At 43.6% G+C, this 26097-nt stretch overlaps 5 protein-coding genes and 1 long non-coding RNA gene across 8 annotated transcripts; 2 read left to right on the top strand and 4 right to left on the bottom strand.

Annotated features, from left to right (window-relative positions):
- Positions 1-959: 959 nt before the first annotated feature.
- Positions 960-2833, bottom strand: rcvrna (recoverin a). The gene is made up of 3 exons (XM_019889762.1): positions 1922-2833; positions 1260-1371; positions 960-1169 (listed from the first exon to the last, which is right to left on the bottom strand). The coding sequence occupies exons 1-3, from the start codon at positions 2300-2302 to the stop codon at positions 1051-1053; spliced, it is 612 nt and encodes a 203-aa protein (XP_019745321.1). The 5' UTR covers positions 2303-2833; the 3' UTR covers positions 960-1050.
- Positions 2834-5044: 2211 nt separating this feature from the next.
- Positions 5045-10017, top strand: gsg1l2a (gsg1-like 2a). Its single transcript, XM_019889739.1, has 5 exons — positions 5045-6036; positions 6929-6976; positions 7295-7447; positions 8935-9046; positions 9237-10017. Exons 1-5 carry the CDS (start codon positions 5733-5735, stop codon positions 9523-9525), a joined length of 906 nt encoding a protein of 301 aa, XP_019745298.1. The 5' UTR covers positions 5045-5732; the 3' UTR covers positions 9526-10017.
- LOC109527692 (uncharacterized) lies at positions 8712-10628 on the bottom strand. Its single transcript, XR_002170571.1, has 2 exons — positions 10387-10628; positions 8712-9477 (listed from the first exon to the last, which is right to left on the bottom strand). It is a non-coding gene; the product is annotated as an uncharacterized LOC109527692 (long non-coding RNA).
- Positions 10629-12635: 2007 nt separating this feature from the next.
- Positions 12636-13992, bottom strand: LOC109527693 (protein NATD1-like). The gene is made up of 3 exons (XM_019889740.1): positions 13771-13992; positions 12922-13040; positions 12636-12819 (listed from the first exon to the last, which is right to left on the bottom strand). The coding sequence occupies exons 1-3, from the start codon at positions 13910-13912 to the stop codon at positions 12700-12702; spliced, it is 381 nt and encodes a 126-aa protein (XP_019745299.1). The 5' UTR covers positions 13913-13992; the 3' UTR covers positions 12636-12699.
- A 121-nt stretch (positions 13993-14113) lies between these two features.
- On the bottom strand, positions 14114-19221 carry dhrs7ca (dehydrogenase/reductase (SDR family) member 7Ca). 3 transcript variants are annotated; one of them, XM_019889747.1, is made up of 8 exons: positions 18087-18174; positions 17111-17294; positions 16805-16917; positions 15747-15960; positions 15532-15624; positions 15058-15216; positions 14706-14917; positions 14114-14405 (listed from the first exon to the last, which is right to left on the bottom strand). In XM_019889747.1, the coding sequence occupies exons 1-7, from the start codon at positions 18120-18122 to the stop codon at positions 14715-14717; spliced, it is 1002 nt and encodes a 333-aa protein (XP_019745306.1). In that variant the 5' UTR covers positions 18123-18174; the 3' UTR covers positions 14114-14405; positions 14706-14714. The 3 variants fall into 3 exon arrangements, with proteins under 3 accessions (XP_019745306.1, XP_019745308.1, XP_019745307.1); XM_019889749.1 differs by lacking the exon at positions 18087-18174 and adding an exon at positions 19070-19221 and having other exon boundaries at positions 14117-14405; XM_019889748.1 differs by having other exon boundaries at positions 14118-14405; positions 15747-15957.
- An 861-nt stretch (positions 19222-20082) lies between these two features.
- Positions 20083-25252, top strand: LOC109527818 (splicing factor U2AF 65 kDa subunit-like). Its single transcript, XM_019889935.1, has 12 exons — positions 20083-20273; positions 21220-21382; positions 21856-21962; positions 22124-22293; positions 22372-22488; positions 23035-23173; positions 23249-23328; positions 23816-23938; positions 24012-24098; positions 24207-24455; positions 24807-24951; positions 25042-25252. Exons 1-11 carry the CDS (start codon positions 20225-20227, stop codon positions 24936-24938), a joined length of 1416 nt encoding a protein of 471 aa, XP_019745494.1. The 5' UTR covers positions 20083-20224; the 3' UTR covers positions 24939-24951; positions 25042-25252.
- Positions 25253-26097: the final 845 nt, after the last annotated feature.

Here is a 26097-nt window from a genome sequence, read left to right as displayed (position 1 = left end):
ATACAAAAAGATATAAAAAGACACATAAAAGTCCCATCAGCAACATATTCACAAAACAAATCAACGTTCTCAGAGGAGAGTACAATGCTCCCATATGTTGGACGGATAGCGTGTAGTGCTGATTTTGATGCTTTTCTACATCACAATTGGACAATTCTCCTTTAAAAAGTGTGTTTGAATAAGTTTAAGTGTGTTGGAAGGGTCAAACTACCAAATCGTCTGTAGTCAAGCTGTTTGCTTTGTAAGATTGTCGCAAATGTAACCCTCAAATGTGTACTGGGTTAGAAGCTGCAGTTATTGTGATTGTATTGCTAGTTGGGTCATTTGGCATCGACCTTCAGCTCGTGATAGGATTAAAGCGCTTAACCTGACCCATCCACCCCCACCTCCCATCAACATCATGTTTAAACTGATTTAAACAGCTTAGCATTAGCGTGCCGCTAATTATTTACATCTTATTGCCGTGACACTCCTGCTTGGGCACAGAACTGAGAACCCAAGGCAGTGCTAACTTCCTTAGCATGTGCTAATAGCATGCCTTGAGTTCAGCTTCGTGGAAGATGTGTTTGCAATCATTTGCTGCTCCCTACTCAGTACACAGTACATTTTGTGAAGTGTGAACTGTGTCGGTTGGCGATATAAAAATCCCCGTAGAATCCCGAAAAAATCCTAATCAGGGAGTTGGAAATTAGTGAATAATTCAGATCACAGTTGCTGTATTAGGAATCATTCCACTCGCTCCCTACCGCAGAAAAGAATCAAGCGATTTGCATATAGCGGACGATGTAGTTAACGTGACAGTCAAATGTTATGGTATGTCTGTATGAAACTCCTCAACTCACTTCAACATAGTTCTATGACACCAAGATGCCAGCAGATGGTGCTAAAGGGAGTAATGAAGGATAAGGAAAAAAAAATCAGTGAGTGCCAAACCACACATCGATGACGTTCTTGATTAGTTTTTTTTCCACAATGAGTTGTCGAGAGACACTTCCTGCGTGGTTGCCACGGTAACAAAAAAGCAAACCGTCAAGAGTCTGCTTATTGCCACTATTGTTTCTTTTCCTTCAGCTTGTCTTTAATCTTCTGAGGTTCGTCATACTGGATGAGTCGCAAGATATTCTGATTGTCCATCACGCCCTGGATGAACTCGCCCTCCGAGATTTTGTCTGACATACATGAAACAGCGTATCACTATAAAAATCATTATTAAAAAAAAAAAAAAAAAAAAAAGAATACTCTTGTTGCGGGGGAATTACCGTTCTCCTTCTTGCCGAAGAAGCACCAGACCTTCTCCGCTCGCTTCTCTGGCGTGTTCTCATCTTCTGCAAGATTCTCCTGGTCATCAGCTGGGATCATGTTGAAGATGGACTGCATGGAAGTCACATGCTGTTATCGACCTACATCTAGAAGTGAAGATTAAGTACTCGTAGCAGAACCACTGAAGTGAAGGCCCTACAAAATTTGCTTTGCCTGTTAATGTGAAGTGACGCCAAAGATGTTGGTGGAGAGTCATAAAGGCATTCGTACTACAATCTTATTCTTCCTCATGATTCCGTTGCCGTCCAATTTACAGAAGAGGAAGGCCACCTGCGATTTAGTAAGTCGTGCACATGACGTATGGAAGGCTCCGGTTCAATTTATGAAGTTGTGCCTGCGAGATTTAAAAAGGGAACCACGTTGTGTGCGTGACAAATAAAATGCGTGGCTGCAACTTACTAAGTTGCGGTCACCAGGTCTGTAAGGTGCGGGTGCGCCTCACTAAGTTGTTCTTGCGAAGTTCACAAGTCGCAGGTACTGCTTACTAACAATTTCTTATTTATTTCCACAGATGTATTGGTGACTAGTTGTAGATGAACCTTTGAGGATAAATTGGATTTTATTTAGTTGTTCAGATGTCAGGTGGTGAAGGCGTTCATACCCTGACGATCTCCAGGATCTCGTTCTTGCTGATGGTCCCGTTGCCGTCAACGTCATAGAGAGCGAAGGCCCACTCCAGCTTCTGACGGGTCTTCCCACCCGAGGTGAGGTGAAGTGCCACAATGTACTCCTTAAAATCCAGGGTTCCGTCGGCATTGGTATCAAAGCTCCGGAAGACGTGGCGGGCATAGGCGGTAGGGTCGGCATCCGGGAAAAAGCTGGCGTAAATGCCTTCAAACTGCTCTTTGCTGATCTTCCCGCTGGGACATTCCCGGATGAAGGACTGATACCATGTGCACAGCTCACCTTCGGAGTACTTGGTGTTGGATTTCAGCTCTTCCAGGAGTTCCTTGGACAACGTGCTGCTCTTGGTGTTCCCCATCGGTGCGTCTCCTTCTTCTTCTTCTTGGCTCGCGCTCGCTCGCTCTGGCCTGCTTTCACGGTAGCAAAGCAGATTATTGTCACGGTAACCTAAATCTAGACAGCTCCGTGTCTGATTTAGAAGGTGGACACGTCAGCGCGCTATGACACCTTTGCAATGACACTGCGGTGTTAGTGAAGGATTAAAACACAGCAGGTGCTAAACACCTGGTAAGCTTTGGAGGCTCTTTGCCGAAACAGCAAACCGGTGCAGAACTAAAGAACCAGACCATTTTTGGATTTTGGAATGTACTCCAGATTTCACACCTCATTTATGGAATTTAAGTTTTTTGGTAACACATTGGGGTAGTTGTTAACATTTTTGTCTCACAGTTTTGGGCTTCAGCGTCCCCTTTTTGAGTGGCTTTTCTGTGGGTACTTAATTCACTACATTAAAGACTAAAGATCTCCTGAATGTTAGAGTGAATTCTTCTTTGTCTATACATGCCTAATGATTATAGGATGATCGGTCCTAGTTGCGCGCGACCCAAATGAGGATAAGGACCAATCATTTTTTTCTGATTTGTTTTTCCTAAACACCAAACATGGTTCATCCTGTTTCGCAAACAAAAACTTCTGCAGCATGGTTTTGACTAGGGTCTACTCTAGAGGTTCCGTCCAACCAGCAGGTCCAGGTATGACTTCACTGACATCTGACTTGACCTTGTCCATCTCACTGAAACCTTCTGGTGGTTTCAGCTCTCCACGGAGTGATTTGAAGCGTCCGACAGAAAGGCTGCCAGTGCCCTCTTGTGGCCGCCTCTATACTAATGGATGGTCACCAAAACCCCGCCCACAAGTGCCTCTGGTCCTTGTCCTTTAATCGACAGCAGGGGCGCCCAACCTTTTTTTGCCCGACGATCTACTTGACAAGCAACCAACCTCCCGCGATCAACTCGTTACCGCACATGCACGCATACACGAACGCACGCATGCCATGATGACCGATATTGGAAGCAGCACTTTTGCAGGGTGCTAAGTGCACAAACCATCGTGGCTCAGGTGTACCGTTTTAAAATGCTTCCCCTTGCACTACAGATTCCCATTCTTTGCCGGTGGCATCAGTGAATTGCAGATGAAACGAACTACGAATCAGAACAACAATAAAAAAAGATATATCGCAACAGCTCTGATCGCGATTGCAGGCTGCTGACCACGAACAACTTCCGGTGATTCGGGTTACGGCGCCACTGTGGGTTAAAGGTAACCTGTTTTTTTGTTTTTTTGAATACTTCTTTTGTAAAAGTGAAACTGATAGGATGCTTCAGGGGCAGTGTGCACTAACACAAAAATATATCATATTAATAACGCGCACACGTTTTTTTTCCATTTCCTTTTATGAAGAGTTTATATCTTGTATGATGACAAGCTGCTTGGTAAAAGAAATGACGTGGTATGAAATTCTTGGTGGTTCATTCCATAAATCGAACACAAAGAAGAGATTATGTGGAGAAGTAATAGTCTCAAACTAGATTAGCAGACCATCTGCTGCTATCAAGTCAATTAGCGAATGAGTTGATTAAACAGAGAACAACTAATTAACTGTTGTATCTTTAACGCCAAATGCAGAAAAAAAAACAGGCTGAAAGGTCACACAATAGCGGATCATCATGGTTACTTTGTTGAAACGACAATAAGAAGGTTGTCAAAGTGGGTGCATGTTAAAAAAAAAAAAGAGTTCATCTTTTAAATTGTTTTTTGGTGCGTTGTAATCCTCCTTGTTCATCCTGCCTACTTTCACCAAACCAGATTAATTTAATCTTTAGACGTCCAAATGCCATCATGTACTTTTTACATAATCACATTACGCTCCGATTCTTTTGTCAGAAAATGAGAGTCCACGGACAGGTGGACGCTGCTTGTTGAAAAGACTCTGATGTAAGCGGACTTTACAGTACGTCCTGAACTCATTTCACCTTCCTTCAGTCAAATCACGGGGCTGACATTCCCTGGCATGTTGTCATTGAAATAGAAGTACAGTAGAGTAAATCCAAGTTCACATGAGTCAAAGACACCTTGACAATGGATCCACAGCAAGTCATGAACCTCCAAACTGTCCAGTCCCAAAGACAGATCCTCAACAGACTCATAAATCTACTTCGTTAGCATAATAATGTTTTATTATTATTATTTTTTTTTTACTCGTGTACATCACAGCGAAGCATGTGGTGAGAACATCTGCATTACAGTCAGAAATATCTTGGATTTTAATTTGAGTTATTCATGTCCCAATGGTACCTTAGCATCATTTGAGACTCCAAATTCTCCATTGGTGTGATTTTTGCATATGCATGCTTGTTTGTCTATAGGTGCCAAGTACTGTATCATTGGTTTGGCATCACTACTGACATTTTTCCACTAATGAATTGCCGATGACAAGAACGACTAGGTCGTACTAGTAAAACAACTGCATGCTACTAGTTACCCAAAACGGTGCACGAGTTGACATCTGCGTGCTGTGAGCACGACTAGTGAAGCGCTCATGAACGAATTGAATCATTTTGCTCATGCTGCCAGTAGCTTGGAGTCGACTCGTGTGCACTTTTGCCTCACAAAAAACATGTCGTTGCTCAACTAATGTGCCCTCTGTCCTTCCCATGCGTGCTGAACTGCCTGACGGATGATGACAAAGAGCCTTACAGCACAATTCAACGCACAAGTAGAACAAATGGGGCGCAGAAGACAATAATGGAAAAAAATCACCAGTCAGTCTATTGTCTTACTAATTGATTGCATAGCCTCCACTTGTCCATGAACAGTTCAGTGCACTAGTTTAACATTGCTCAGAACAGCTTGCCATTCATTTTCCAGTTCAGCTTTAAGAGTAAGGGGCCCATCCCATTTGACTTGCAGCTATCGAGAAGTGAGTACGCCCTCGACTGGTCACCAGTCAATGGCAGGACACATAAAGACAAACAATGGACTGGTCACCAGCTCGTAGGATATCAAATAAATGCTCAATCTGCGTATAAATTGATGTTTGGCTGGAGGAGGATGCGGGGGTTTTCCATGTTTGGGTCGAAAGCGATTGGTTGGTCTTGTGGCTGCTGACAGGCAGCGTGTAAGAACCTTGCTGTGGATTATATTGTCAGATGGCTGTAATCTGCGCTTTATAAATATGATGAAAGGAAGTCTGTCCTATAATTTGCCATTTGTGGCGGACAATACGTCGGGCGAGGGGAGGAGCACGTCGTAGGGACGGCGAGGACAGGACGATAGGATGAATCCCTAAAGGAAGCTTGGAAACAGTGGCGCTTCACGTTTCTTGACGGCCACCGAGCCTCCACGGCAACGAGATTATGAAGATTTGACGCATCCACCGGGAGGCAAAAGCCGGTGGCCGAGCCTTAAAAGCCGGGATTAGTCCCGCTTGTCGGTTTCCGGCCTGGACCATGAGGCTGGAGCGCGGACGGCGGGCTTCTCTGGCACTGACCCTCAACTTCGTGGCGTTCGCTTTCGCCCTGTCTGCCGTCACCACCAGCTATTGGTGCGAGGGCACCCGGAAGGTTGCCAAACCCTTTTGCACCGGGCCGCCCGTCAAGGTCAAGCAGTTTTTTTGTATCCGCTTCAACAGCTCCAACATCAACGACAGTCGCCTAGTGCAGTACATCTTCGAGACCGGCGAGGAGAAGTTCTTGCTTAAGAAATTCCACACCGGAATCTTCTTCTCCTGCGAGCAGGCTGCCGATATGAACGGTAAGAAAAGGGGAATTCGCGTGAATCGGCGGACACAGGTGATTCGCCGCTGCAGAAGCAACCCAGAAGTCATCTAAGAGAGGGAGAGAGAGAATAGATGATGAGGAACTGCTTGCGATCCTGAACTCTTATCTCATTTTTGTCACTCTTATTTTTGTGACAGTTAGCTTCATGCTAATGGGATTTGAACTGAGTTGTTGTTGTAGGTGTGATGTTTGAACTTGATACTTGAAAATGACTTGAAGACTACTTCTAATCGACGATGAGTGTAGGACTAGTTAGTGGACTGACTTTTAGACGAGTCATTGGAGTGTGACTTTAGGATTAGTAATTAGATAAGGACATTAAAACTAGTTATTAGACTGGTATGTGAGTAACAAGACTATGATTTCAGGATGAGTTACTTAAATGTCACTTTCAGTCTAGTCACAAGACAGTGACTTGAGGACGAGTTACGAAACGATGACTTGAGGATTAATTACTAGAATATGAGGACTACTAGCTACGACAGTACAGTAGCAGGTTCTTTTTCTTCGCAAGTGTTTTGAGGATGAAGTCACCGCTAGCTTCGTGCTTGAATAGCTTTTCGGGCGCAAGGGGCCTTGGGCGTACTCGTGTGTTTTCGATGTATGCAGTTTGAGCTTGCGAACGTGCTGAATGAACGAGTTTGCTCGCCGGCCTCATACGTGATCAAGTGGAATAAGAAGGTACCTACAGTTAGCGCTGTAACTTCTGTTTTGCATGTAATTAGTTTATATTTAGCGAATGGTTAAATGATAGACCACTTTGAATTCTCACTTCCCTATGTTGTTACCTGTGTTGCAAACACAACCGCGCTTTTTTTTTTCATGTTTTGTGTGAACGATTTTTAATTGTTGTCATGTGAACGCAGGCTTCGACTGTCGGGACTTCTCGGAGATCGCGCCGGAACACGAACGAGGTCAGCACATATTTAAAAACATTTTTTTTTTATACCACTGATCGAAAATTAGCCATTGCACTTTACTGGTGCGGCACTTATTATTTCTTTATTACAAATAATGTGTCTTCGTTCACCTATCTTTGCCAACAATGTATAGTGATAGGCAGAGCAATTTCATGCTTTTCCACTAATCACTTTCCTCTTAAATGACTGTGTGGAAGCATCATCATAGCTGCTTATCTTGTTTTCTTCTGAATTGTGTGTTCCTTTTGATGATTTTTTTTTTTGTCTTTACTTGGAATGATGCTTGCTCATTTTCACATGCCGTATGCGCAGGGGTGTTGTGGTTGTGCATCGTGGCCGAAACCTTGTACCTGACGCTGCTGTTTGCGGGCGGCGCCCTGATGACCTTGGAGCAGTGTCCTTGCTTCAGCGTCATGAACAAACTCAAGCTGAGTGCCTTTGCCGCCATGTGCACTGCACTGTCAGGTGAGGAATGGACGCTCATTGGGGGAGCTAACGAAAACCAAGGCCCCCCTGGTTACTGGGTGACACTGCCGAATACGAGTTAAGTGTATCGAGTTATTGAGCATCGCATATCTATCGGCTCGTTGAGACAAGGCTTTTTACGAAACTATGACTTCGGGACTAGTTCTGAGACTTTGACTTTGGGGCTAGTTGCAAAAGTATAACTTTAGCACTAGTTACTAACCTATGACTTTGAGACTTGTGACTAGAGTACAACTTCAGGACCAGTTGGAAGATGATAACTTTAGGATTAGTTGTTGGGCAATGACTTTAGAACACATTTCAAAATTATGGCTTTTACACTAGTTACAAGTGTATGACTTTGGGTCTAGTTACTAGTCTATGACTTTAAGACCAGTTACTGAACTATGACTTTTGTTGCGCATGTATGACGTTAGAACTAATTATTCAAGTATGGCTTTAAGACTTGTCACTGACCAATGACATAAAAACTCTTTACAGTACTAGACGATGACTTTCACACTAGTTGCTAGACTACGACTTCGGAACTAGTTACAAGAATATCAATTTAGAATTAGTTACGGGACAATGACTATTGAACTAGTTGCAAAACTATAACTTTAAGAGTAAATACTAGAGTACGACTTTAGGGCTGGTTAGTAGACAATGACTTTCCTTTTCTTCAGGGCTCATTACAAGACGATGACCTTTGGCCACTTCAGAAGAGTGTTGCCTTATGACTAGTGACGTAAACTATGACTTTAGGACTCGTCACCGGCGTATGACTTGACGAGTGGTTACGAACTGACTTTCAGACTACAACTTTTGACACGAGTTATTGACTGACTTTTAGACTCCTTCCTTGAGTATGACTTTTGGACTCGTTACTCGAGTATGACTTTTGGACTACATACGAGATGAAGACACCGGCTGACTTGCTGACTCTGAGGATTTGCTTGATGGTTTGTGCAATAATCCGATTGGAGGCGGGCGGCTCTTTTTGGGCCGTGACCAAGACCTGCCCAGAGGAGCGCCCCCAACCCCCCCTTTCTGTAGCACTGTTGTTAGCAGTTAATCCTTTCGTAAAGCTGCTGTGAGGCAGAGCTCCGCATGAGAGTAAAGGCCAGCAGAGTTCCACTGGGAGACCGAGACCACCGGACCACTCTGAGGCTGGCTCATTGATGCTCGCTCAAAAACAGTCAAAATTATAGAAGTGCTTTGATTCTCTGGCGTGTTCACTTGATTAGAGATTATTCAAAATAAATAAATAAATCGTATGTAATCGCCATATTTGAGGTACAGCCAACAAGCCATCTATTTTCTATACCGTTTATCCTCATTAGGGAGTCGATCCCAGTTTTCTTTGGGCGGGGGGCAGGGTTAGGATTAGTGACTGATTTCCACTCAATGTCAACAATCAGTATTGCCATGGATACTCATAACCCCGAAAGTATCTTATGTTGTCGTCACTTCTTGTCTGGTTTCAGGCCTTTGTGGGATGGTGGCCCACATGATGTTCACCACCATTTTCCAACTGGCTGTGGCCATGGGTCCGGAAGACTGGAGGCCCAAGACCTGGGACTACAGTTGGTCTTATGTGTGAGAAAACTCAAGTCCTTTTGTTTAGCTTTCGATCATCTTTATGCCAAGCTACCGTTCGCATCTGCTACATTTAATATAATTGATAACATCTAATGTAAGTGCTTTGCCGTCATCTATAGGTAACCCAAAAGGTTCGCTGTAAGAGCTAGTTTCAGTAATGCTAATCTCTACCTTGTCCTCGCTTCAGCCTAGCGTGGGGGTCGTTCGGCACCTGCATGGGCTCGGCAGTGACGGCGCTCAACCGCTACACCAAGACCATCATCGAGTTCAAGTTCAAGCGGAGGAACATCGAGAAGAGTCTACTTGTCAAACAGAAGCTGCTGGAGCTGGACCTCCCCGACCACATGTGGTACCTGACGGCCGATGCAGAGGCGCGGCCAGAACTGCCGCTCAACGGTCACAAGCCACCCACCGGGGCTGCGTACGCCCTGGAAGTGGACCACATGGTGGAGCTGCAAAGTGAAGCCTACTGCTAGAAATACAATTGAGGGGACTCGGACTTAAGTTGCCAATTTTTAGGACTTGCTGGGCTAAAAATCGATGAAAGACTCGACGTGGGCTGTGTTCAGAAGCATTCACTCAATTTCGAGTTGACGTGAATCCACCAAAAATTCAGATGCAGTGATTGGAGAGTGCGAAAATGGTAAACGTGATGTAGGGATTTTCACATTGTGGACTACCTGTATATAATTCAGTCACCATTCAAATGAAAAAGCTTTGGATCAACGTCTGCTGGTTGACCTTCCATCATAAATATTGAACAAATAAATTAATTTTAATGACATGATATTGATTTAAGATGAGTGCATTTGGCCACATGAACCCAAACAAAGCATTTTATGTCCATTCTTGCTGTGGTAGGTTGTTTCTATTTAAGATATTTTCATGCCACAACTCGTCAATTTATATTGTGCTGAATATCAAATCATTTTGCGAAAATGAAAATGTCATGTCATTTTCAGCACTGCTTATCCTGTAAAGGTTCGTGGTTTAAGTGTCATTATGTGGCATCTTGATGCCAAGTAACCATTTTGATGTGAGTTGAGGAGCTTCGCTGCCATCTTGTGCAATCTTGGTGCAAGAAAACAGTATTGAAGTGACGTGAGTTTTTTTTTTTTTTTAATTTTGACTAAAGTAGTGCTTTGCCACCTTCCTGAAAAGTTAAAAAGCCATCAGCAAGCTATGACATGGAGTCCAGAGGCTGACTCACGAAACATGCAGGGAGTTGAAGTCAAGATGATTATATTTGAATTCCATTTTTTTTTTCATCAATTTGTGAACCTGGAAGATAAACAACAACAAAAGAGACTGTTTTAGATCCATTTGAAAATGACTACCTTTGGGACTTTGTTGAAAGTTGAAGGTTTGGACTTGATTTGCATGCTCATTGGTGACCAGCTGTGCCTGGAAGATCAGCCGGTGGCCCACTGGAACACTTTTCGATGGGGCGGCTTTCCTCGACCCCGGTTGACTGTTGGATTGAAAAATCAAATGCAGGGATATATTTGCGTGTATGTGCGTGTATGTGTGTATCATAATGTAACCCGCTCGGCTTTGAGACGACATGCATCTCATCAAATCTTGCCCACCCAAAAGGTTCGCTGTAAGAGCTAGTTTCAGTAATGCTAATCTCTACCTTGTCCTCGCTTCAGCCTAGCGTGGGGGTCGTTCGGCACCTGCATGGGCTCGGCAGTGACGGCGCTCAACCGCTACACCAAGACCATCATCGAGTTCAAGTTCAAGCGGAGGAACATCGAGAAGAGTCTACTTGTCAAACAGAAGCTGCTGGAGCTGGACCTCCCCGACCACATGTGGTACCTGACGGCCGATGCAGAGGCGCGGCCAGAACTGCCGCTCAACGGTCACAAGCCACCCACCGGGGCTGCGTACGCCCTGGAAGTGGACCACATGGTGGAGCTGCAAAGTGAAGCCTACTGCTAGAAATACAATTGAGGGGACTCGGACTTAAGTTGCCAATTTTTAGGACTTGCTGGGCTAAAAATCGATGAAAGACTCGACGTGGGCTGTGTTCAGAAGCATTCACTCAATTTCGAGTTGACGTGAATCCACCAAAAATTCAGATGCAGTGATTGGAGAGTGCGAAAATGGTAAACGTGATGTAGGGATTTTCACATTGTGGACTACCTGTATATAATTCAGTCACCATTCAAATGAAAAAGCTTTGGATCAACGTCTGCTGGTTGACCTTCCATCATAAATATTGAACAAATAAATTAATTTTAATGACATGATATTGATTTAAGATGAGTGCATTTGGCCACATGAACCCAAACAAAGCATTTTATGTCCATTCTTGCTGTGGTAGGTTGTTTCTATTTAAGATATTTTCATGCCACAACTCGTCAATTTATATTGTGCTGAATATCAAATCATTTTGCGAAAATGAAAATGTCATGTCATTTTCAGCACTGCTTATCCTGTAAAGGTTCGTGGTTTAGGTGTCATTATGTGGCATCTTGATGCCAAGTAACCATTTTGATGTGAGTTGAGGAGCTTCGCTGCCATCTTGTGCAATCTTGGTGCAAGAAAACAGTATTGAAGTGACGTGAGTTTTTTTTTTTTTTTAATTTTGACTAAAGTAGTGCTTTGCCACCTTCCTGAAAAGTTAAAAAGCCATCAGCAAGCTATGACATGGAGTCCAGAGGCTGACTCACGAAACATGCAGGGAGTTGAAGTCAAGATGATTATATTTGAATTCCATTTTTTTTTTCATCAATTTGTGAACCTGGAAGATAAACAACAACAAAAGAGACTGTTTTAGATCCATTTGAAAATGACTACCTTTGGGACTTTGTTGAAAGTTGAAGGTTTGGACTTGATTTGCATGCTCATTGGTGACCAGCTGTGCCTGGAAGATCAGCCGGTGGCCCACTGGAACACTTTTCGATGGGGCGGCTTTCCTCGACCCCGGTTGACTGTTGGATTGAAAAATCAAATGCAGGGATATATTTGCGTGTATGTGCGTGTATGTGTGTATCATAATGTAACCCGCTCGGCTTTGAGACGACATGCATCTCATCAAATCTTGCCCATGTGATCGCTTAAGAGGCGGCAGGAGAAAGCCCAGCGGTGTCTTCATGCTCAGCTACAGTGCGCCGCCTCTTTCACCACGCTTGTTGCACACGCCTGTCTACATGTGGCAGACGAAGAACATGATGATGATGATGATGATGACTATGACTGACCGAAAATCTTTTTGAGAAGAGGGCAACACACTGCCTGTTACACTCAAGATAATTTGCAGTTCATTCTGTTGCTAAAATGTCCAATATGACACCTGAAGGACATTGCGACATGTGCATCATGCAAGAAATATGATTTAAGTTCTTTTTTCATGTTTATTTTTATTTTAAGGCCCTTGATCGATTATTTAATCAACTCTTCAATTTTTAAAAATGACATGAACAATTATTTGTGAAATTTATTTATTTATATTATTAAACATCATTCTGGGATTTTAAGAAAATATACACACAAAACAGAAACATTGTAGAAAGCTAATCAAGAAAGAAAGGAATAATTAAAAAAATCAACGCTGATGCACAATTACTCATATATTAATCTATTCGGATATAACTTAAATTTTATTGCTCTATTTCTCAGGCTAACAATACTTGACCACTGCGTCGTCATCTGATTTGAATCTCTTTATAATTGTGATGATGAGGGTGATCCTCCATGTACTTCTTGATGTACCAGCAGGACACGCAAGCCTTCAGCTTTTCCTCCAGCACAAAGTCAAGGGCAGCCTGTCAACAAAAAACACCAAACAAGTCAATGTTAACGTGATCCCGCTGTGGTTTGCCGTCATTTGAAATGGAAAACACTTTTCGTGAGTGCTGCTCCGTGACCTTTGACAGGAGCGCGGCCACCCCTTGACCTCGACAAGCCTCCGGGACAAAGGTGGACACTAGATCCACCTCATTAGCCGATGTGAATCGGTAGGTGAGTATGGCACTCTCGCTGACTCCTGAGGTCAAAGTTCACATGAAGACAACAGAAGCCCAGAAGCAAATGCATTCAAAGTTCAATAACTCATTGGCGTTAAAATGCTTAAGTATTGACAAACTATTGAAAGGCTCAACTAAAACCTCTGCAAGAAAAGTGCTGTTTTCCATCCAAGCTGTCATGTCTCTCGTCATGCTACATATGTGCTTATTTAGGCAAATAACTTCGAAAATCTTCAGCTTTGATGAATAACACACATGCCAAACGATTAAATGATTCTGACAAAATTATATTTACTAAAACGAATTCATATCTGAGACGACAGTGTTTGATTTACTCAATGTCACCTAAAATTGATGTGGACATCAGTCAAACCCTTGTCTTTTAAGCATAAACCACTAAACGAATGAACCAAAACTCTTTTAGAAAAATGCTGTTTTAAACCAAGCATTTCCGTGTCTGCGGTCACCGGACAGACTTATTTGGGCAAATAAGAATGAAAATATTAAACTTTGATGAATAAAGCCCATGCCGAACTATTGAACAAATACGATAATAATATGTTTTCTCAAATGTGTTCATATGTGACGAGTCTATTTTTGATTCAGGCAAAGGCACGTTAAATGACAGTATTCTAAAGGAAATCTTGTTCGGGTGCGCACCGGAGACTTCGACTGCGCCGCTGGCGGACGCCGGGCTCGCGTACTTGACCCAACCGCACAAGAAGCTTCGAACACGGCATCAGCACTTACCGGTCCCGCTACACGGGGAAACGACGAAGCGCCGGTTCTGTCGGTCGTGTTCCACCGTCAGCCCGCCGTTGGAAGTCAACCTGCAGGGAGTCACCCTCAAAGGTTTGAACTCGGTGAGTCTGGATAATATTTTAAGCCACATTTTTGGGGGTTCGGAACGGACCACTGGCAAGTAGAGACGTGTCGCTTTCGAGTCGCCACTAGAGGACGCCAAAAGCCAGCTAGCAGACATAAAGTAAAACAATAATTAACAAAAGACCAGTATTTTTGCACAAATACTTTATTTACTTTATATTCCTCATGTAATACCACCCAGAGAAACAATGGCCTGCTCGCCAGTCAAACTCGCAACTCCACACAGGAATATTCCAATCCAGAACCTCAGAACTGTGGGGCAGACATGCTAACCAATGTATAACTTTAATTTAAATTAAACACACTACTAACACGCATGATAACGTAGGAAGTGTGGAATTGCTCATGTCGAGTAAACATTTTTGAATGTTGTTTAAAATGTACTACAAAGTCTGACGAACGAGTTGGTAAAGTTGTCTGGACGTATTGATAGTCGTTCTAACGTATTTGGTTAAATACGGTTGAACGTGTTGGAAAAAAATTCTAAAAACACAGCATTTTTTCCCCATAATACCACAGGGTATGAATTGTGCGTAATATCCTGTAGCTTTAGAGGAATAAATGCTCTGTTTTCATCATTTAGCCTGCGTTTTACCAATATATTTGAACTTTATCAATACTTTCAAACAACTTTATCAATATGTTCAAAGGACGACTTAATCAATACATTCAAACGACTTTATCGAACGACTTTGCAGTACGACATAACCCAGTCGAAAATGTTTGCCCCACATTGGCAGTTCCACGCTTCTGTAATAACAAAACATTTTGAAAACTCAATCTTCAATCCTTTCCAGAATAGTGCAGGACTACATTTTAGTGTTGGTGGCATCCTTCACTCCGGCTGCCATGACGGCGAAGAAGAAGTTGGGGAAGAAGGAGCGTGCGTAGATCGCCACCTTTGGCAGTGAGGGGGCCATCAAGACCTCCCTTCTCTTGTTGCTCAAAGTCTTGGCCACCTCACTGGCTGCCTCACGTGTAGAAAAGCCCGGTGGCTTCTTTGTGTACAAATCTGTGCAAAGATAGAACAGCAAGACATGGCGCTGTACTACTCCAGAATCGACGACAGAAACGATAATAGCGGGGATCTTGACCAATGGAACCGCCATAGCGGGGGAACACAGTCGTTGTGTGTCATTTTTCAAACCTGACCTGACCAGAAGGACTTGGCCGCCGTGTCGTTTTGCTTCCCAGACGGCGCATGTGAACTGATGAAAGTGACATTGATGGTGCTGACTGAAACCCCTAACTCCTCCACCTCGGAACGAAGGCAGTCGAAGAAGGCCTGAACTGCGTGCTTGGAGGCGGCATCTGCCAGGTGTGATTGGATGAGATGTCATTTTGGACAAAACAACATTTATGCTTCACACACACAAAATCTCTCTCTTTCTCTCTCTCTCTCTCTCTCTCTCTCTCTCTCTCTCTCTCTCTCTCTCACACACACACACACACACACACACACACACACACACAAATCGTTTGCTTGGGGTTGAAAGTTTTTTGGAATGGGTGTTAGGTGCCTACTGTCTTAGTTGTGCGGGCAAAAGTCACACTATTACATGGACCTTGCTGGATATCAAATACATGGAATAATTGCTCAACCGGCCAGCATAGATGTCAACTCACAAGAAGTGCGAAAAGGCACCGCCAGTTTTGCCTGGATGCTGTTGACCAGCAGGAGGTGACCGGAGCGCCGGGACATCATGGAGGGCAGCACACCTGGAACACACAAACCTCACAATGACACACACTTTTTGTGTGTGTGTGTGTGTGTGTGTGTGTGTGTGTGTGTGTGTGTGTGTGTGTGTGTGTGTGTGTGTGACAAGCATTTCCGTGGCTACCTTTAGTCAGCGTGACCGGGCCAAAGTAATTATTGTCCATGAGTAGCTTGTCCAGCTCCAGAGACAAAGTGTGAGCGGGGGCTTTGAGCTTCATGCTGCTGTTGAGGATGAGCATGTCCAGGTAGCCGTAACATTCCAGGATCTCGGATATCGCTTCAGGAAGCGACTCCATGTCCCCGAAATCGAGAAGCACCAGTTTAGGAGGGAACGTCTGCTGACCAATGCGAACAACGGGGGTTCAACTGTGTGGCTTCACCACCAGAAAGGGAAAGAAAAATTGCGACATGGGACAGCCCATAAAGAACATACTAGTATACTAATATACTAGTACACATACTAGCTGGATATCAGGGATATCAAATAAAGGCTACAACAGCAATTAGCAAGGCAATTTCATGCACTGTAAAACAAATGTATTTTACGAGTAATTTTCAACTACTTTTGGCCTACTAGTGCACAATAAAATATACTAGTAAACTGCTGTCCTGCACAAGTAAGAGTGGTAGGCCTAACTAGTGTTATGCATTAGCTGTCTTCTTATCAAAGCTACCACACTTAGGGTCCATGTGCAAGTAGATCCTGTCTTCACGGGTAAGAAAATTTCAGTAAAATCAATTTGTCTCACTAGTCACATTTTTTTCCACTATTGGTGCTGCTACTAACCTATTTCTTGTAGAATAGTACGTCATAACTAGGAGACTTTTCTAATGACACCACGAGTGCTAGTAGCACATAGTTATTAACTAGTGCTGTTTTGCTCGACTTTCAGTAACTATGACTGTGCCAAAATTCTACTAGTATGCCAACGTTGTTCCTTTAGGGAGGCTAAAGTGCACAGTAGTATTTGGATATTAAAATGGATTTGGGGAACATGGAATATATGCTCAAAATGCTTGATGAAAATTGTTTGTACATTTTATTCCATGTCCTTGATTTTAAGACTATGAACAGGCCAGAACTACGGCTACTGCTAATGCCCCTTCTGGCCTATTAGTGGAAAAACGATGACTAGTAAGACTGGTTCTGGAATAAATGCTCAAAGGGCGTCCATTCCTCACCACGCTTGGGTCGGAAGCATTGAGTAACTTGTCCGAGAGCTCCTGGAGTTTCTCCCAGCTTTTGCCGCACAGGATCAACCTGGCGCCGCCCTTGTGGAAAATGGTGGCACATTCTTTGGACCAACCCACATGCAGATGAGCGCAGATGTCACATTGGAAGCAACCAAGAACAAAACAAGAAGAAGTTGGAGACAGCAGAGTTTCACTTCCTATGTGTGTCAATCATGAGTCTCAAGTCTTACCCTTCAACTTTCAAGTTACTGAGGAAAACTAATCAAGCAAGTCAAGTCATGACTGGGTTGTTACCGTTTCCAAGTGTGGACAAAGCGTCGCTGAGCAGCAGCACCTTATTGCGCACGGGGCTTTTGGACAGCAGGCCCGACACCAGGGAGTACACATGCAACAATCCAGCTGCCAGCATCACCGCGCACGGAACCAGCAGGACTGTGGTGATCCACCCGGGCTCCATTCCCATCCCCTTCAGCAATGTCTAAAAAAGAAGCAAGTGCTGTTTTGAATGGGTGAAATGATTCTGAGTACAACTTGGAATGAATGGATGACATGAAGCAGTGGTTCCCAACCTTTATTGACATGAAAAATTATTGGGAAATATATCTTTTTTGGGGCTTGACAATTATGTACGTGTTTTCGCTATTTGCGAAAATAGGCCTTGGCCGCTATCACCTGCAAATAGTGGGGGTGTGGCCTATCCATCCATCCATTTTCTAATCCGCTTATCCTCACCTGGGTCGCGGGTGTGCTGGAGCCGATTCAATTGATGTCAATTACTTCAATTGTGCCATTCATCATTTGCATAGATAGATACTTGAAGGTGGTTGGGAATCACTTGAAGTGGAGGCTACACACTAATTGTAATAATGAAACTGCTTCTCAGCCGAGAAGCTCGTCATGACATGAGACGTGAAAGTATGTCTCCACATCCTTTCCGCAGGCATGTCATGTTCGTGACAGTGGAGGTGGGATGGCTGACATAACCCAAATTGCTTGTGGAACCAAATCTGCCGCATGCGTACATACGTCTCAGAAAACTATTGCTTGTAAGACAATATATTCAAAATAACATTTATACAAATAATATCAGTGTTAAAAAACCAACAAAAACACAACCGATGTACTGGTCGTCATTCAATATCAAGCACATACAGACAAACAATGGACATTGTCAGCATCTTGTCACAGATACATTGCCTAAGAAAAGCAGATTTGGTTCAGTGTGCAAATTGGGTAGCCACAATGCTGAAGGACGCCAAAGCTTTCCTACCCAATCGTCGTCCACCTCCGTTACATTGGCATCCATTGGGCTTTTTTTTTGTTTTTGTTTTTTTGTAACGACTTATATTCCGACACGGCTGAAAAACAAACAACACAAATACATTCCAACAAGTTTTTGACAAGAGAGTGAAAAAATACTTTATTCGACATTTTAAATATGTATGCAAAACTCGACTTTCACCCAATCAAAAATCTGCAAACCTAATTGGTTGACCTATTTACTGTCTGACTTCTGGTCGAGCACAAGCCAAAAAGAAAACTATTGCTTGTAAGACAATATATTCAAAATAACATTTATACAAATAATATCAGTGTTAAAAAACCAACAAAAACACAACCGATGTACTGGTCGTCATTCAATATCAAGCACATACAGACAAACAATGGACATTGTCAGCATCTTGTCACAGATACATTGCCTAAGAAAAGCAGATTTGGTTCAGTGTGCAAATTGGGTAGCCACAATGCTGAAGGACGCCAAAGCTTTCCTACCCAATCGTCGTCCACCTCCGTTACATTGGCATCCATTGGGCTTTTTTTTTGTTTTTGTTTTTTTGTAACGACTTATATTCCGACACGGCTGAAAAACAAACAACACAAAAACATTCCAACAAGTTTTTGACAAGAGAATAAAAAAATACTTTTTCGACATTTTAAAGATGAATGCAAAACTCAACTTTCACCCAATCAAAAATCCGCAAACCTAATTGGTTGACCTATTTACTGCCTGACTTCTGGTCGAAAACAAGCCAGAGATAACTTTCAACTCTTGTTTCCTTTTGACCAAAATGCCCCTTTTGTCCATCTTGTAAAGTCTTACAATGACCTCGTAAAAATCAAGTGTCCTTGAAACAAAATTAGCAAAGTCACACAGGATAGTAGAAGAAGTAGGGCAGCTGTTTGGAAGCTGAAACCGGAAGCACATCAACTCGACTTTCATCCAAAGAGAACAAACTGATAGCTCATACTCACTGTGAGCGTGTGTGCGTGAATGTGGAATCCCGGTGTTCTCACTTGAGCTGCTTCACACCGCTGAGATCTGCTTGCCTGCTGCTAACCTCCTGCTGCTGTTGATGCTCTTTTAATAGCAGCGCAGCTGCCACTTTCTTTCCACACGTGTTGTCAGCGTGTTATGTTTAGAGGGACCGCTCTCAGCTTCTCTGTGTGTCCATGTCAATGTAATCTGCCCAGGACCCTCCTCCTACTCAGAGGTGCTGGGTTATGGAACTTCACCCATATGAGCAATGGGACGGTTTCTTGAACCAATCACATTTTAAATTTACTTTACGTTATCACGTACAACAATGATTTTTTTTTTCCATTCCCTGATTGCTTGGTCAGACCTCACAACCCAGCAATCAAGTAAGTGCTAACACTGTTATCTCACAAAAACTGAGCGCCCGTAGAAATTCCATCACATTGTCACTGGCGGATGCATAAATACAACACCAAGCCACGGAAACCCACAAATCCCATGATTCGTGTGAAGTGTATTACTAGTCCCATTAGTGCCATGTGGGCTCCCTCTAGTGGTATGTCAAAAATTGTCTGCTGTTCAGTTGTGCTTAACTTTTTAGTATTTGCATTTAATCTTCAAGAATGATGCTGGTACTTGAAGAGCTAAATATTTTGGTACTAAGTGTAATACGTTCGACAAGCACTGTACTATTCAATCATGTATACTTGGCCAAATACAAGTACCCTGGTCTTTCACCTCGACGATTTTTCCACTGTAATATCTGCATTTTTGAATAAACAAGTTTAGGTTTATCAAAGTCTCATCATGAGCATTTTCAGGATAAAAATGTGCAACGTTCTGTGTTGTATAAATTGTGTATGATTGGATGGTTAGCACTAATAATTTAATTGACCTGGTTCGCATTATTTTACAGTTCAAGGTAATACAGTATTATAGAAATTTGATCACTCTGTCTTTGCTCTAACTATTTTTTTTTATTTTGAAGTACAGGACCGGAAGTCATGTGTCCATTAGTACTGCTGGAGGTTACCTGGAGGAAAGAGTTGATGGTTTTCCTTGCATTTGACAGCTCGGACTGTCATTAATGTTCGTCCTCCCCCTTCTTATCCGACGAGTCCCGCAAATCAAGCACCTCATGTCGTGGTAAAATGTCGGATTTCGAAGAATTTGAGAAGCAGCTGAGCGCGAACCGTCAAGGTAAAGGGAAAAAAAAAACGACACCGGTGTGGGCTGGCGGTTTCGTCTTTTGGGGGTGGGGGGCGTCGACAAGCTAGCGACGTTTGAAGCCTCCTGCTTTATTTTATTTTATTAATGGATGTGCTGGGCTAGCGGGAGTTAAGATGAGGTAAGCTGTGAGTCAGCTTTGTTGGCTCCGAACGCGACATTTTGGCTTCTTTTTAGACATGCCGACGTCGTCAAGCGAGCTCTGCTCCTGAACGCGACGCATCCCTTCCCCTTCCACCTGCGCGAGACGCCAAACCACATCGATAAAATGATCTCTTTTTAACCGTATTCGTCTCCTGTCACAGTGACGGCTGATATCTAGACGAGACCTAACATGGTTTCAGACTACATAGGGATCCATCTTCAGTTCGGCTCCAACGATGCAATAACATTCAGAGTTAGCAACTTTTATCATTCATTTACGTGCTTGACGCCAAACTACATAGAAAACCTATTTTAAACATTGGCAGTCACCGCTTCTCGTAGTGTCTGGTGACATGTACACAAAACCTATTCAACATTCAAACTGGGGAATGTTCTAATTTAAATTCGGCACCAGTAATTCTAGAAAATCCAGAATAAGCAATTGTAACCATTCATTTCACTTGCTACTAAATTTGGACACCGACCTCAGGAAAACGGAAAACGAGCTCTATTACATATCTTCACCTCTGTGAAGGACAGCAATTATTTTTAGAGCTTCAATTCAGAATTGAAATGAATTCCGAATGAAAGAGTGTTTATGATGCATTAATATCATTCTTTTATTAGTCATTTTGCTCATAAATAATGTATAGTAATTTACTAATTATTAGTATACGTAATTTATGGTTATATCCACCATACCTCCACAATTCAGTCATGGTTTGTATGTCGCTTTGAGCAAGTGTATGAGTCCGATCGTTTGTTTTTTTTCCAGAGAGGGAAAGAGAAAGACACAAAAAGAGGAGTCGCAGTGGCTCGACTGGTCGTGGCGACAAACACGGTGGCTGGAGCAAAGAGCGGAGGGACAAACGGAGTCGCAGTCGAGACTGGAAGACTCGAGACCGGCGCAGTTCCTCACAAGACCACAAGAAACACAGGTTTCAATTTAGAATTGTTCAAGTGTGATTGATTACCTTCCGCCAATCTCATTTCTTATCATAGGCAAAGCAATGTGGAAATGACTACGGTCGTCTTGTCTGTTTCTTTTCAGGAATTAAAGGCATTAGTTGCTAATTTTGAAAAACATAAAAGTCAGGAAAATAGCTAAATAGAGTGACCAAATGGCTATGTTGTCAACTAACTCCCGCTCCACAGCCATGTGCTTAGTGTGAGCAGTGCACATCAGCGTAGCTTCGCTTTCAGCTACAGAAGAATCATTAATAAAATCAAACAAATAAAAAGAAATGGAAAGAAACCAATGAATCGCTTAACCCTCATTTTAGCTTGGAAAAGGGTTGGTGGTGTTATTAGTATTAACTGAAAGACCCTTTCAGCCAATCAATACCTTGAAGAAAGGCATGAGTGGAAAAGACACTGACACTGATGGTGACTCTTCCTTTCTTTTGGGCAGACATTCTTCTCCGAGGAAAACAAAGAAGAAAAAGCCGTGCAAGTACTGGGACGTGGCTCCACCGGGCTTTCAGCACATTACTCCTCTGCAGTACAAAGCCATGCAAGGTAGACGCCGTGTTGCAGATTAGATCACATCTATGGATATTCATACATGGCCATGGAAATATGGAAATCAGTTGTAGGTGACGTATGAATGCCTGCAAGCACCAACGTTTCCCACCACAGTTGTCGAGAATTGAAATCATTGCGTTTTTGTTGTTTTGCAGCAGCCGGTCACATCTCGAGCACGGCCCTGCTGGCGACGTCTGCCACTGCTGCCACCACCGTGTTGCCCAGCGTGACCGTGGCGCCGCCTCCGGTGGCCATATTGGGAAATCAGATGACCAGACAAGCCCGCCGCCTCTACGTGGGGAATATTCCCTTCGGCGTCACCGAGGTCGCCGCGATACTCATACCATTCAGACGAAAGCATGCCTTGGCGGCCGTCTTGATTGGGCCTTTTGTTCCTGCGCAGGAGTCCATGGCCGAATTCTTCAATGCTCAGATGAGATTGGCTGGCCTCTCCCAGGCCTCCACCAATCCTGTCCTTGTTGTGCAGATCAACCAGGACAAGAACTTCGCCTTCTTAGAGGTCCAACTGCGGGGGTGTGCCCGCTATGGATGTGTCCTCAAGCACACCATAGATATAGATGATTGACAACTTGTCAGTCACAGCAAAAATGTAATTGTGTTACTTGTGATAATGCTAATGCGAAATCTGAATGTGGTGTGTGTGTGTGTGTGTGTGTGTGTGTGTGTGTGTGTGTGTGTGTGTGTGTGTGTGTCTGACAGAGTGTATTTATTAAAAATGAGTGTGTGGTTGTGCCATGAGTATGTGCCTTCAAGTTATGTATGACATGAGTATAATACGTGTGTCTGACATTGAAATCGTATATGAGCAAAACATTTAATTAAATATCGACCACATCCACAAATGCGAACAGATCAAATCTGTTTGCAGATCGGAAAGAACTTGAACCGCCACCATAGAATAAACTGTGTTTGACTTTGGCGGTTGTCCATAATGACAAGTTTACATTTGACTCTTGTTACCGTAGTTTAACATGAAGCCGTTTTTTTTTTTTTTTTTTTTTGTTTTTTTTTTTTTTTTTTTTTGCGGGGGGTGTTTGCGTTGCAGTTACGCTCGGTAGACGAGACCACGCAGGCCATGGCCTTTGACGGGATTGTTTTCCAAGGTCAGTCGTTGAAAATTCGCCGGCCTCATGACTACCGGCCGCTCCCTGGCCTCTCGGAGCAGCCTGCCTTCCATGTGCCAGGTGGGTTGCGCTGGACGACACACGCCACGATGTCTCAGTGGTTTGTTGACACTTGAGTTGTGTATTTGCGTCCAGGTGTCGTGTCCACAGTGGTTCCCGATTCTCCTCACAAGCTCTTCATCGGCGGTCTGCCCAACTATCTGAACGACGACCAGGTACAGGTGGCAAAAAGTTCTCACACTCTAGACAAGTACAGATGATTAAGACTTACAGACTTAGTAAGACTTCACATCACATTCACTCAGTCTTGTTTCCTTGTGTTCCCCCAGTCTATATTTTGGTTGACCGGAATCATCATCCTCATCATCATCCTTATCGTCATCCTCATCATCACCAACCTCTTCATCATCCTCACGTGTCATGTAGAACATCACCGGTAAGTAAGTCATTTCTGGCCCCTCCCCCTCTTTTTCTTTTTGGAGCTCCTCGGACACTCAGGGTGCAAAGCGAAATGGTGAAATGTACCCTAATCATGACACTCCATAGTGGACCGAGATAGATGCACCATTTTTGGTGAACATTTTCATCAACCATCGAGGTCCAGTAGACCACTGGAGTACCTTGAACACTTGATGAAAAGTGTCTGGTGGTTTGAGATTAAATGGACATTTCAAAGCAATGACACGTGTTTGTTGTCTGCAGGTGAAGGAGCTGCTGACTTCCTTCGGGCCTCTCAAAGCCTTCAACCTGGTGAAGGACAGCGCCACTTCGCTGTCCAAAGGCTACGCCTTCTGCGAGTACGTGGATGTGGGTGCCACGGACCAGGTAAGCGAAAGCTGCCGGCGCGACGTGATGTGTCGTGCAAAGTGCGGGATGCCAGGCGTGTTCTTCTTGCCAGGCGGTGTCCGGACTCAATGGCATGCAGCTGGGAGACAAGAAGCTCATCGTGCAAAGAGCCAGCGTGGGAGCCAAAAACGCCGGCCTGGTAAGCCATTGCAATTCGTGACTGCGCCCTTTCACTCACTATTTGTACATTAGTTCATTGTCCTGGTGCGAGCAACCGAAAATCATTCCCGCCCTCTTGCGCCCCCAGCAGGCGTCCGTCATTGAGACGCCGGTGCTGCTTCAAGTTCCGGGTCTACAGCGCGTGCAGAGTTGCGAGGGGGCGGCCACCCAGGTTCTGTGCCTGCTCAACATGGTGCTGCCTGACGAGCTGGCCGACGACAATGACTACCAGGAGATCCTGGACGACATCCGCCAGGAGTGCTGCAAATATGGCAACGTCCGCTCCATCCAGATACCGCGGCCGCTTCACGGGGCCCACGTGCCGGGCTGCGGCAAGGTGTGACAACGTCTACGTGCCGTGTGTGTGTGTGTGTGTGTGTGTGTGTGTGTGTGTGCGTGTGTGTGTGTGTGTGTGTGTGTGTGTGTGTGGACACTGAGAGAGCGACGTGTATGTTATGAGAGATGTGTTGAGAGACTTTTCAGTTGTGTGTGTGTGTGTGTGTGTGTGTGTGTGTGTGTGTGTGTGGGTGTGTGGGTGGGGGGGGGGGCTCTGTCAACTGTGACTGCCTTGTCCCCTCAAGCGCTTCCTTAGAGAGAGAGAGAGAGAGAGAGAGAGAGAGAGAGAGAGAGAGAGAGATTGATTTCGTGTGTGTGAATGCCAATGTGTGTCAGGATCTCTCTCTTGCAGATCTTCGTGGAGTATGTGTCAACGTCCGACTGTCAGAAAGCCATGCAAGCGCTGAGTGGCCGGCAGTTTGCCAACAGGGTGGTGGTGACCAAATACTACGATGCAGATATGTATCACAGACACGACTTTTAAAACACACACACACACACACCCACCCACCCACACACACACACACACACACACACACACACACACACACACACACACACACACACACACACACACACACACACACTTTCCTTGGCTTCCAGTGCTTCTTAAGTCCAGAGTTCATTTTACTCATTGCACTCCACTTCTTCTGCAGTCAAATGAATTTCGATTTAATATTTATGTACAACACAACATTGTGGTGCATCGCAATAAATTTAAATACTGCCGCCAGGCTTGAATTATTACAAGTTACGTGCGTCTTTGCCATATGTATGTGCACGTTTATGGTGCTTTTTTTTTTTTAATCAATTTCTAAAGTAATGTTTTGAGATGAGTTTAAATTATTTTCGAACAGGTTTGAGAGTCAGAGTTTGTGGCATACTGATGATTTCAAGTATCACTGATTATTAGTGATTAATCCATATTTGAGATGCGTCCGTATACATTTTGTTTGTTGATCATGTGTTTCTTACACATCGACAAAATCGTGTTTGCCCTAAAGGAGCTCCCTTTTCAAACCAGGCATCTAAAAATCAATGTGATTCATTAATTATGCCATCGGAGTAGATAGATTTGAAGAGGATGCAGTTCATCAACCATCCAACAAGATGTCGCTATAAGCCAAAAGCAGCGCTGAATGGCGTCTGTATGAGTTTTACTTCCATAAGAAAAACTATGACAGAGAACAAGAACGTGAGCAACATAATTTTTCGTGATTCCATTTACACAAAAATATTTGAGGAAAAGCACACTTTGCTTGTGTAAATACTTTTATAGGCATTGAGGTTGGAGAATTGTGTGAAATATTTCTGATGAAAGAACGAAATGAATGTGAACTGTTAAATTTTCCAAGACAAAATGAGGACTGCGGTGAAATATGTCTTTGTCTTGTTTGCGTCAATTTCACAAGTCCAAACACCATTTTGGTGTCAATGTACAATTATTATTTCAGAATTAAACTGTCATCTCCCGGAATACATGTTTGTATTCAGCTTATGTTCAGTTCAATTTTATTTCTATAAAGCCAATTCACAACAGAAGTTATCTCAAGATATTTTACATTAAGACGCCGCTGGCAAGTCTTCATTTTTAATGCATAAAAAAAGGAAATCATTGATTTGAATTCCAACAGCGCCATCTA

Source organism: Hippocampus comes, unplaced genomic scaffold, assembly GCF_001891065.2.
Source record: "Hippocampus comes isolate QL1 unplaced genomic scaffold, H_comes_QL1_v1.1 scaffold326, whole genome shotgun sequence".
Taxonomy (NCBI): domain Eukaryota; kingdom Metazoa; phylum Chordata; class Actinopteri; order Syngnathiformes; family Syngnathidae; genus Hippocampus; species Hippocampus comes.
This window is presented reverse-complemented; position numbering and strand designations above follow the sequence as displayed.